Here is a 13052-nt window from a genome sequence, read left to right as displayed (position 1 = left end):
AGGTCACAAAGGTAGTAAGTGGTAGTCAGGATTTGAACCCAAGTCCTTTGATTCCCAATCTATTACTTACTTATTTACTGAATTTTTAATCCTGATTTAGCTGGCACATAAGGTTGCTTCAAGTTTTATATATAAATATTGGTAGTAGTAAACTAGTTGTTAGCATGAAATTTGCTCAAAGAAAATTATGATAATAATATGCACCTATAAATATTGTATGTACCCACATATGTTTTATATATACACACTGCTGCATTTTTTGTAAAACATTTTCCTTATTATTACCCTGGTATAATAAGTAATGTAATTATAATTATTAGAGTATTTAGTATTATTAGAGTATTTCTGTTCCTTAGGCTACGGAATAGAAAGGTTAAATACCTTGTTCAGGGTTATGAGAATAGTAAATCTCAGAGCTGGGATTAGTATCCCCAGATCTTTTTATGCCCTTTCTCCTGTTCCACAGCTTCCATTGGTGATTGGCAGCTCATTTTTTTCTTAATGAAAAATTTTTTGAAGCATAAGAACTCATTACTTCTACTTTCTTATTCCCTTTTAAAGGTGCAAATTTTAATGTAGAGTTTTAAATCACTTTGTGAATTGGCCATTTTGTAAAGAATTCATAAATTGCTGATCCTTTTCATTTTTTATAGCTATGTATGAGTTTTAAGAGCATATGTAGGAACAGCTAGATTCAACTTGATTTGTATTAAAATCTCTATTTAAAAGATGGCTGAAGTAGTTGTTTTACCCCCGCTTTGTGTCTTTTTAAGATGGACTTCGTCGAATATTATGTCAGGTTGGTTTACAGGAAGGACCAGATGGTGAAAACTCTTCTCTTGTGGATAAATTGATGCTCTGTGATTCAAAATTATGGAAAGGTGAGTCTCTTTTAATTTTCTTTAAAAGTTGGAAAGATAATATATTCAGATTAGTAGAAGAATCTTTTTTTAAAAGTTCATTTTAGTAGATATGTTTAATGATTTTATGTTTTGAGTAATTATTAGATATTTAAACCTTAGTAGTTTTTTTTTAATAGTCTTTTACAAATAGAAATTCAATTTCATTTTTAGGGAGAAAGTAAATTCAAATATATTTTCACTTTTGCTGTATTTAATAAGGTTGTTTTTTAATATAATTCAAAAGCAAATATGAATTTTAAATTCTGCTAGTGAAGCACAAATGTACGTCCCAGAAGAAGAGCTAAAGCTAAACCCCTGAAGTTTATAATACAGTTTCAAAATTCCTTGGAAATAACTTTCTTTCTTGCTTTCCTCACATACCCTGATCTTTTCCTTAATAGGAGCTAGGAGTGTCTATCATCAATTGTTCATGAGCAGTTTACTTATGGATTTAAAATATAAGAAACTATTTGCCATCCACTTTGCAAAAGTAAGTAGTTTTTTCAACTTTGAAAACCTCTAAAATAAGCAGCATAAATAATGGATTAGTTCAGGCTTATAACACGTAGAACTGGCTATTTAACAGCTTATAGCAGAATCACAATATTTCAGAACTGGAAAGGACTTTACTCATCAGCCATCTAGTCATACTAACTACAGTATACCTAACAAGTGGTCATCGAACTGTTTCTTGAAGACCTTCAGTGAGTAGTAACCCACTCCTATCTCATGATGCAGACATTTGAACATTATTAATTGTTAGGATTTTTTTTTTTACATGTAACCTAAATTTTCTACATGTCTCCTAGTTCTTTGGGGCCAAACATTTAAATCTACTTAATATAAATACGTATACAAATATGTACATAAGTACATAAATAAGTACAAATTGAATTTGTGAAATGGATTGGGGTCCAAAAGAAAATTTTAATAAAGGGGTAACTCTTTTCTCATTTTTTGTTAATTGCAGAATTAATAGTCTGCAGGAAAGAGGAAACCCCCTTTTTTTACCTTTTTGTGCCATGGGATCCCTTTGCTAATCTGATAAAGCCTATGAACTCTTTCTCAGAATAATGTTTTAAAATGCTATAAAATAAAATACATAGGATTACAATGAAGATAAATTTTATTGAAAGGTAATTATTAAAATATTTTAGTTAAAAATAAATTTATGGACTAACCTCAGGTCAATAATCTTTGACTCCATGTTTATACCAATATAATGTATATATCCATATACTTAATTCTGAATGGTATTTGAAATGGCAAAATGAAAATGGAGAATTTAAAGCTATCATCACTGAAATTAAAGTGTTGTCCCTTCTATAGACTTTTAGATATAGAAAATTAATTTAATAAGTACTATCTGCTCTAAAAGCCATGAATTCTAAGTGATGTACATTTGGATTTTCTCTCCTTATGGCAGCCCAAAATTGAATCATCAATCCTGTAGGTTTCAGCTACAATAAATTAAGCCCAAGGAATAATATCATCAGGAACTATAATATTGTTAATATTTACCTCCTCTATTATATGATAATATTTTGAGAACTACTTGTATCTTGTCAGTACTAAACTGCTACTGTGTTCTCGGAAATTATTTGAATGACTTTAAGGGGGAGGAACACTCCTTTTTATACTTGTACTATCTCTTTGAATTTCCTCAGTACAGACTAGTCATTATAACTACTAAAAATTTGGTCCGTGTGGATTAGAGGTGAATTTCCCCCTTGTTGTTTAGAATTACCAGCAGTTGCAGAGAGATTTTATGGAAGATGATCACGAGCGAGCAGTGTCGGTGACTGCTCTATCTGTCCAGTTCTTCACTGCACCTACTCTGGTGAGTAGTGCTTGCCTTTTCTTCTTAACTGATAGTTGGCACTCCTTGCCTTTTTTTGCCTTCTTAATAGAACTATGAGCGTTTGCAGAGTGATTATGTGACAGATGACCACGACAGAGAGTTTTCAATCGCAGACCTCTCGGTACAGATATTCACAGTTCCTTCACTTGTAAGTACTGAAAGATTAAGAAGAATTTTCCTGTTTTCTGTTAGCACTGAAGCCTTAAATTTTAGACTATTGAGATTGACATATGCCTAAATACAGTAATATTCCACCTATTTTGAAAGCCTACTTTAAGACAACTTCAATCACTTAGAACATAGCACCATAAGAAAAAGCTTTTTAGCTTGTGTGAAAATAACTGTCACAAAACATGTGAATTTTATTTGTCAAGAGAGTAACTGTCAGAAGACAACCACTTAGAATTTCATGTAAAATTAAACCTTTGGTTCTTGTATCTCTTGTAGTCAAACATCCAAAGATAAGGGAATTGCTAGAAGTTGATATGCTGAGGCTTGTAAGGGAAGGAGGAGGCAACAAAATTGTCGGTCCTAGTAGGTGTATTATTTCCCAGTCCAATAATTTATTAAAATGACTCCTAATCACCAAGATAAAGTTAAATTATATTCTTGTTTAATAAGCTATAGAATTATATAATACATTTTGGAAACATTTTCAGCAAGAGTAAAGCAGTAAATAATCTTAAAAGAAATACTAAAAATATTTTGTATCTCTATAAAAGGCTCTGTGTTTGACACAGTTAGATATTTAGTGGTTTATCTGAACATCATTTTCATATGAATAAATGAAGTGTTAACTACAGCTTTATTTTGTAGTACAAGCTCCTTAAGAAAACAGATTGTATCACTTTTTGAGTTTGTATTTCGGTGCATAGCACATAGTAGGCTTGTAGATTAATAGGATTACTTTTACTTTAAAAGGTAATTTAGTATTCCCTTGTTGTTAGGTGTGAGTTATAGTTTCTAAAACTTTATTTGCTGAAAACCTTAACATAGACTTGTAAATAAGTATAAAAAAGTCTCAGACAACAGAATTGTTTAGTTATTAACACTAGCTACCCCTACATATAAGAGAAGGTGAAAACCTTCTTTGACAATTGCCTTACATTAATTATTATATGCTACAAACATTGGGCCATGGTCATTTGGGACATGTATTTAATCAGATTCTAAGTGTAACAGAGAAAAGGACAGAATTAAATAAAATTATTTACATTGCTTAGGAATGGTGAGGATAAGGATGAAGATGAAAATGATGTCGAGTCATTAGTTTAACTGTTTCAAGCTAATGAGGCTAAATATACAGGCCAGATATCTTTATGGGGCCAGTTTAAAAATTATTCTATGATTACATTATGTCTAAGCCTGAACAGCCCTTCTGGTCAGATGTGGTATGCCTAAGAGAATTTGGATAATTCAGAATATATTCCCATGGATAGAAAAAGTACTGAGATATGTTTTTCTGGCAGTAGTCTGATTTATTTCTTAATAAGAATAACTGCACATGAGGTTATCTTTTAACTTTTTCTTTTCCTGATTTACAACAAAACCTCATTTTCTTTAAGGTCCTTTTATCCAACATTTTAAAAATCATCTAAATTTTTCCCGTGTATCAATAATTTTTTTTGTTTCCTGTCTGATTATGACAAGCTTTTATAAAAGTCAACATCTTGAGTACATGTTTATTTATCAGAATGCCAGAATTGCCTTTCAGAATTTGTTGGGGCTGATTACTTGCTCAACCTAATTGTGATAACATCTCCTACTCCCAGCTACTTCTGCTGCTTTGTTTTTTCCTCTCCATGTTTATTCTTGGTTATTTCTGATCACTTCTGGTTTATGATGCTTGTATTAATTTTTGTACCTACTTTGCAAAGTGCTAAAGTTTTTCTCTCATTTTTTCTCAACTTGGTAATATTCATGAATATAATCTTTTCCTTTTGAATATTGACAAAGGTATTAAATATTACAGAACCACATCCCATCCTTGAAAAAAAAATTGTTGGTATCCATGAAAAAATAGGTCATGATTCTTGAGAATTGGGTAAGAACCAGTTTCATTCTCAGTTAATAATAGGCTAATCCAAAGAGATTATGTTTGTAAATAATTTGATTACATCTTACAATTAGCCTGTATTCCAAGTTATTTGACCAAATGTGTGCCCTGTCTATACCATATACAGTGCAACTCAAGAGGAGTTGGTGAACACTGAGACTTATCCTTATTCTATGAATTTTTCCAGAGTGTTAGAGGATTTGCCTTGTTATTTTGAACATATTAAGTTAGGTATATGTGGGAGACTGGCATCTCTAAATGAGGCTGAGAATTACATAGAGTGAGAATGTTTAAGGTAAGTAAGAGATTAATATTCTGAAACAAAGTAAAGAGAAGACATATGTATAAATAAAATAAGAGTCCCAAAGATAATGGTGAATTGGATCTATTTTATTAGCTCTAAATATCTATTGCATTAGAATCCATTTCATGTAGAATGGCATCTTGAGAAACAATTAGAAATTTAGGGATTAGAAAATTATAAAGTATCAGACTTTTAATAAGCAATTATTAGAGACAATATTAAGCCCCTTATGATCTTTCTTATTTGTAACTTTGCCAGCAGAACTATAATAGTTTAAGTCAGATTTGGGCTTTGGAATTTCCCTGGGCCAAACTAGTAGATAATTTTTTTTTGTTTTTGTTGTTGTTGTTGTTGTTGAGTAGAATAGTAAAAATGATCTACTCTGTTAAATATTGGATTTGTCATCTAGTCAACAGCAGCAGAACCCTGATCAATAAGTTTAGTTGTTATAGGGTCATAGTTACAGAAATGGAAGGAACTTCAGAGATCATCTAGGCCAACTGTCTCATTTTATAAACTGAGAGCCCTTAAAGTTAAGTGGCTTGCCCAAACTTACACAAAAAGTAAATGGGGGGCAGCTAGGTGGTGCAAGTGGATAGAGCACCAGCCCCAAATTCAGGAGGACCCGAGTTCAAATCTGGTCTCAGACACTTAACACTTCCTAGCTGTGTGACCCTGGGCAAGTCACTTAACCCCAGCCTCAGGGGGGAAAAAAAAAAGTAAATGGCAGAACTTGGAATGTGAATTCAGTGCTCCAGATTTAGCATGCTTTCCACTGTACCACAGTGCCTCTAAGCAACTGTTTTTTAGTATCAGAATGTGAGCAAATTAACTGACTCTCAAAAAGATCTGGGGTCATATTTTCTTACACAAGACAGTAATAAATACCATATTTTGTCCCATTGACATTTATTAACAAATTTGAAGTTTCTTTTACACTTGAGACTTCTTGTCCTATTTTTTTTCTCAGTACCTTGGATTATATTGTATCCAATCTCACTTTTTACAAGTTCTCTTTTAGAACATTTTTCTCATTACTTCTCCATGCAAATTTCTTCATTGATAATCATTATGAGAGTGTGGTCACCCTGACATAGCTTGTTACTACTTCTTTGTTTTGTAAATAATATATGCACAGTCTAATCTGGGTAGCTACTAAATCCCTTCCTGTACATTGGTCCAGACCCTGGGGTGATATCAGGTAAACTCAGCGGGATTGGAAAGACAACATTTAAGAGACACTCTGTAGGAACAGGAAAGCAACAAGATGTCATTGGGAATATCAAAAGGTTAGAGTCTATAATTATAATTCTCCACTAAGGAGAATGCATGAAATGAAAGTTCCTCTTGCATAGATTTCTTATAATGTTATATTTCTTATCAATTATCTTGTATTTCCTATTTATATACACATTAATTCAAGTAAATATGTAGCTTAGTTCTGCTACTGAATAGACCATTGTACCTCTTAACTGAAATGCAAGGATCTTTGTAATACTTTAAGCTCCCTGAATAGTTTGTCTCCTCACAAAACAGTGAAAAAACAACATAATTAACAATAATTGAGAAATGTAAGGAAAGAGCTAGTATTATCATGCCTGTGGGGAGGAAATAGGCCCTAACTAAAAAAATAAATATTATTTATGAAATCCTTTATTCCATATTTTATCTACCCAGTGAATAGTTTTTTTTATTACAAAATATTCTAATATATTTTTGATTAGGCTCGAATGCTAATCACAGAAGAAAACCTCATGACTACCATCATCAAGACTTTCATGGATCATTTAAAGCATCGAGATGTCCAGGGCAGGTTTCAATTTGAACGATACACAGCCTTGCAAGCCTTCAAGTTCAGGAGGGTTCAGAGCCTTATTTTAGACCTCAAGTAAGCGTTGCTTAATTATTAAATCAGTTAAAATAAAATATTCATCTGATCAGTGTAACACCCAGCTACAATTGCAAACGATCCACAATAAAACATGCTGCCTACCTCCTGAGAGAGAAGTGAGAATCTCAAGATGCAAAATGAGATACATTTTTTGATGTAGCCAATGTGGACATTGTCTTGCTTGATTATGCATTTTATATGTTTTTTTTCTCTCTCTTTCCCCTCCCCCCTTTGGAAAAAACAAAGTGAGAAGGGGGGAAATAAAATTTGTTAATTGGGGAAAAGTAAGCTAAAAGTTTTGGATTTTTTTTAAGACTTTAAATGTTAAACACTCCTACATTTTTCATAATCTTTTTTTCTTTTTGTTTAGATATGTGCTGATTAGTAAACCCACTGACTGGTCAGATGAACTGAGACACAAGTTCCTAGAAGGATTTGATGCTTTCTTAGAACTGCTAAAATGCATGCAGGTATGTGGACCAACATATTAAAAAATGTCAAGAATGATTTTGTTTTTTAGTTTATTACTAAAATAAGCCCATCACATTTAAAATATTTAATTTGTAGTGAAATATACATATGGGATATTAAGAGAGTTTTGGTTTGGATCCATTTAATGAAAAAAAAATAATCAAGATTTTAAATGAAAGGATTTTGTCAGGAAACTGTTTATTAATCTAGTGTTATAGGAATATTTTTTTAATGTATTGGTAATACTTTCAGTTGTTTCCTTCATTTCTTTTGAAGGGAACAAATATCTTTATTCTTACATGTCCATGTATAAAAAATACACACACACACACACACACACACACACACACACACACACACATGGATAATGTTACATTATAGTTTACTTGATTTAGAAATCATAATATTAAATTTTCACTATTCTATTTTCTTGATAGATATCTATCAAGTGAAATTACTTTTCCTCTGTTGATATCCCAAAACAGAGGCTAAATTTTCCAGCGAAGACCAATCATTACATTTTAACTAGTTTTAATTGCAAAAAGACAGGCAGCCTGCATTACATAAGGTTAGGTATATGTACCATTTTGATCTTGCTATAACTTTTTTAAAAGAAAAAAAGTTTTAAAAATTTGTTTAATATACTTAAGATATTTTGGGATTTGACATTTCCATTTAATTAGCTCTGCTAATTCCATAGCACTTATGCCTAAATTCTAAAAATTTAATTTTTTTAATGAATTGAGATAGAAAATTTAGCTTTTTTGTTTTTCTGTTATCGATTTTTTTCTGACTGGAAAAATGCTTTAATTTCAAAGAGGATAACTATTATGAAAAAGATTATACTCTGAGTATATATGGGATGATTATATAGCTTTAACCAAAGACTTTTTCATTTGTTTTTTTAAATCTTGTAATTTTTTTTTATACAGAGTCATTGAGCTGAAAAGGGCTTTTGAAGATTTGAAGATTAAAAAGATAAAAATCTATCCCATACAGGACAATTAAATTTCAATAAAATCATTATATTAATTTATTTTGTATTTTGATTTCCAATTCATATTTATTTACTCTTAGGGAATGGATCCAATTACACGCCAAGTAGGACAGCATATTGAAATGGAACCTGAGTGGGAAGCAGCTTTTACTCTACAAATGAAATTAACACATGTCATATCCATGATGCAGGACTGGTGTGCTTTGGATGTAAGTTTCTTTTTGCTGTGTCTACTTATGTGTCAACTTTCCCATAATAGCAAGGACATATGTGAAGAGGAACTTTAATGAATCTTGTTTTCAATGAAGAGGCCTTTTATCCTAAAACAGAAATTTATGAATACATTTTAAAATGTTCACTGTTTGTACATTTGAATCTGAGTTACAAAGACTAGATCAGAAGCTATTTTCACTTCTTCTCAACAATTTCCAAACTTTAAATAACCATTTCCATCTTTTGAAAATGATTTCAAGGTAGTTGAAGGCATTATGTCTAGTGAAGAAAAACTAAATTATACATTATGCTGTTTGGTTTACATTGTTTGCCTCAGAAGCTATTATTTTAAGTATACTCTTAGAAGAGTGATTTGCCTTGTCAGCTGTCTGACTTGAGAAGGTTACTAATTTACCATTGCATGAAATTCCTGGAAAGGAACCTTTCAAAAGTAGATAGGTCCTGTACATGTACCAAAAGCAATACCACATCATAGGCCAGTGGCACTCCAAATGCGCCATAAATTATATGATACTTGTGACTGTGGGCTCCTGTAGAACTCCCTTTCCAATTTTATGAAATCTAAACTTGAAATTACATACAAATTCTTCCCCATAGTATACTTGAATTGCTATGTTGTTTAAGTATTCTATATAGCAGGTACTATGGTGATATACAAAACCAATTGAAGAAATAGTCCTTCCTCTATACATTAATGATTTTTTGTTTGTTTGTTTTGTTTCTTTTTTAATTGAAATTCAGTTTGGGCCATTTGAATTTTTTCAAACCAAAGACCTAATACATCCATCCATACATACATGTGATGTAGTATAAAAAAGGTTCTTGTTCATGTTAAGAAGTCAAGAAAAAACTTGAAACCAAAAAGATGTGTATTAAACTTAGTCTGTTGTGAGCAATCTAAACACTGGGGAAAGTTTCAGTTTTGTACATGACTTAAATGATTAAGAGACAGTAAAAATATTCTTATCATTCTCTCTTCTAATTCTGATTCTGTTTATTAGTCCTTCTTTTGTATATACTTGTTTTCTTATAGATATCACCTAGCCTCATGGCTTCATTTGCAAATACTTGTTGAGGTGAATAGATTACCATCACTAAACAGATGACTCCATATTCATATCTTTATCTATTCCATTACCTGTACACAAAGCCTGAATTTGTAACTGTAAACTATTTCTTTTCCTTTCTCAGTCACTACTTTATTCCAGATTCTCATAAATTTATGCATTGATAACTGCAACCACTGGTATCCCTGCTATTTTCTCTTCTCTATATTCCCTTATTCTCTCCCATAACAATTATATGTATAACAAGTTCTATATGTATAACAAGATTGATAACAGAGTGTTTTACTAAAAGTACTTATGTCATTTCCTTCCTCAGGAACTTAGAATGATTTTCCAATGACTACAACATTAGTTCAAAATCTATCTAATCTGGCTCTACTCTGCTTTTCCTACAAAGTCTAGTTTTAATTGGGGGGGAAGAGCTATGGGAGGCTGGGCCTAAAACAGTGTCCACAACATTAGAGCCACTGAAACATTATTCTTATTAATGTACAGAAAAGAACATAAAGAAGTTCAGAAGGAAACAGGCAAATTTAAAAATAAACTGGACCAGTCATAGTTGCAAATACAGTCCTCTTTTTGTGTTCTGCTGTGTATATGAACATGATGGGTTTTTTTTGGTATCTCAAATTCATAATTAATTTTTTTTATTTGGATTTGAGCCAGAAATCCCAGGATCACATTTTAATTTTCATACTATAAATCTATGTGACTTTGGGCCAATCCTTTAACCTATTAGTTCTGTATCTATAAAATGAATTATTTGACTTAGATGATTTCTTAGGTTTCTTCTAACTCTATTCAACTTTCATTATTAAGACTCATTTTTCATTATTATGAATCATCTTTCATTATTACTTTCAGGCTTTTCTTATAGTTTCTTATAGTTTTTTCTTATAGTTTACTTATCTTTAGCTCTAGGACTTTGCTTATGTATGTAGCTCCTTAGCCTGGAATACCTTTCTTCTCCTCTTCATATTTGTAACCTACTTATCCTTTGACTCAGCTAAAATAATACTTCTTCCATGAAGTTGTCTCTGATTTCTCTGACATACTTTTCTTTTTTATTTTTTTCTGTAGGCATTTCTCCCTTTTTTCCCTCAATGGTATTTATTTTCCCAGTTAAATGTAAAAATATTTTCAACATTCATCTTTATAAGATTTTGAGTTCCATATTTTTTCTCCTTCCTTCCCCTTTTCCCAAGGCAACCAGCAATCTGATATAGATTATACAGGAACAATCATTTTAAACATATTTTCTTTTTAGTCTGATATACTTTTCTTCTGAATGATCTTTCTGTACCCCAGTCTTAAGCATTTATAGTCAGTATCAGACCACTTAGTACTTTATATTCCTCTCTTATATTGTTTCTCTGACTAATCTATAAATTCAATGAAAGGATACTTCTCATATCTCTTATAGCACCTAATATAAGACTAGATGTATGGTATTTGTTATTTGATTTTTTTGTTGATTTTCCAGGGTCAGGAAATAAAATTGAAATACATAGTTTTCCTTTATGTGAATGCCACTTATTCCTGGTATCTACCGCCCAAGATAGTCTTTCTATAATGTCCAAGGCTTACCTTTTCGGCAGTGCATTTCAATTTTTTTCCAGGTCTTTATGCTGTCCTCATCCTCTTATGTTCTACTGTGTTATTTTATCTTTAAATAACAGTTATTTTATCTTTAAACTGGACCTTGTTTATTGATAAAGGGAACTCAGGGAGCCTACCAATAAAGATTGTCAGCTACTCTAAACTTAGTATGTTAAAAAGTTGCCTGGAGCACTAGAAATTTGCTAAGGATTTGCTAAGGAATCCCGCGTGTTTGGGGGCAGGGTAGTAGTAGTGGGATCTCTTTGGCCAGATGAATACTTCTGAGTTCTTAGAATCACAATCCTTTTTCCTAGAGTTGATCTTTCTGTCTTCCACAATTATTGGTAATTTTATAGTAAACTTACAGAAAGTGGTGAAAGAGACTATAGAAACCCGGAGCACCACTGTGCTAATGCTCTGTGATTTCCTAGTGCCTCTGTCATGCCACTTTTTCTCAAATAACTTTTCAAAATGTTATGTCTAAATGAAATTTTTGATTTTGATTTGATCATAAAATAATTGTTGGTTTTGGGCTTGGAAATCGGTGTTAGTTGTCTCTGAAGTCTGGCTTTTACTGAATAATTACATTCAATCCTCCTTCCTAGGAAAAAGTATTGATCGAAGCATACAAGAAATGCCTGGCAGTGCTGATGCAATGCCATAGTGGCTTCACTGACGGGGAGCAGCCCATCACACTTACTCTCTGTGGGCACGCAGTTGACACCATCAGATACTGTGTCTCCCAAGAAAAAGTTAGCATTCATCTTCCAATCTCTCGCTTACTTGCAGGTAAATAATCTTTGAAAACTTGGAATTTTATTTTTTCTTAATTTATGATATTATTATAGAGTATAAATCAACCTAGCCTGTAGAGCAGCCTATATTTATTGGTATATTCAGATTGTTTTAAGAAAAATTACTTTTATCTAATTTAGTTCCAATTGATCAAAGATGGACAGAATCAGCTACACCCAGAGAAGGAGCACTGGGAAATGAATGTGGACTACTTGCATTTTCGTTTTTCTTCCCAGATTATTTTTACCTTCTGAATCCAATTCTTCCTGTGCAACAAGAAAACTGTACAGTTCTGCACATATATATTGTATCTAGGATATACTATAACATATTTAACATGTATAGGACTGCCTGCCATCTAGGGGAAGGGGTGGAGGGAGGGAAGGGAAAAATTGGAACAGAAGTGAGTGCAAGAGATAATGTTGTAAAAAATTACACATGCCTATGTATTGTCAATAAAAAGTTGTGATTATAAAAAAAAAAGAAAAATTACTTTTAAAGAAGTTTTATTGACTTTTTGTCTTTATAGTATAATAATTTGTTATGATAAGCCCATCAGGTAGTTTTTTCTTTGTAATTCAAGAGCATCTGATGCAGATACTATATCAAAGCAACTGCTAATAAATAGAAATTATCTAAATTTTTGCTTCTTCACACTTGTTGGTTTTTATAAATATCTGATGAAATTTTAGACCTAGGGAAGGCCTGTTGATAAGAGTGTTTAAAGAAATTTTTTTTAACTTTTAAAAGGTTAGTTCATATGCCCCAAATAATTAATCAAAAATTATTTAAGTACCCACTATGAATGTATCAATGTAGAATATAGAAGTTCAGATTTGAGCTGAATCTTAAAAGAAATTAGAGAAGCCACTATG

General features: G+C 31.8%; 1 protein-coding gene across 3 annotated transcripts in view; it reads left to right on the top strand.

Annotated features, from left to right (window-relative positions):
- The window catches only part of UBR2 (ubiquitin protein ligase E3 component n-recognin 2), a 145801-nt gene that overhangs the window by 66738 nt on the left and 66011 nt on the right, over nucleotides 1–13052 (top strand). For 2 of the 3 annotated variants that reach the window (XM_074310890.1, XM_074310892.1), the window contains exons 9-15: nucleotides 774–881; nucleotides 1304–1392; nucleotides 2813–2911; nucleotides 6848–7011; nucleotides 7385–7484; nucleotides 8563–8691; nucleotides 11988–12171. In XM_074310890.1, the coding sequence (XP_074166991.1) occupies nucleotides 774–881; nucleotides 1304–1392; nucleotides 2813–2911; nucleotides 6848–7011; nucleotides 7385–7484; nucleotides 8563–8691; nucleotides 11988–12171 (873 nt within the window). Of the gene's footprint in view, nucleotides 1–773; nucleotides 882–1303; nucleotides 1393–2643; nucleotides 2743–2812; nucleotides 2912–6847; nucleotides 7012–7384; nucleotides 7485–8562; nucleotides 8692–11987; nucleotides 12172–13052 lie in introns of all 3 variants that reach the window. The other variant, XM_074310891.1, reaches the window with a different exon arrangement.

The sequence above is a fragment of the Sminthopsis crassicaudata genome, chromosome 4, assembly GCF_048593235.1.
Source record: "Sminthopsis crassicaudata isolate SCR6 chromosome 4, ASM4859323v1, whole genome shotgun sequence".
In the NCBI taxonomy this organism is placed as follows: domain Eukaryota; kingdom Metazoa; phylum Chordata; class Mammalia; order Dasyuromorphia; family Dasyuridae; genus Sminthopsis; species Sminthopsis crassicaudata.
Note: the sequence above shows the minus strand (reverse complement) of the source record. Positions and strands in the feature narration are given on the sequence as shown.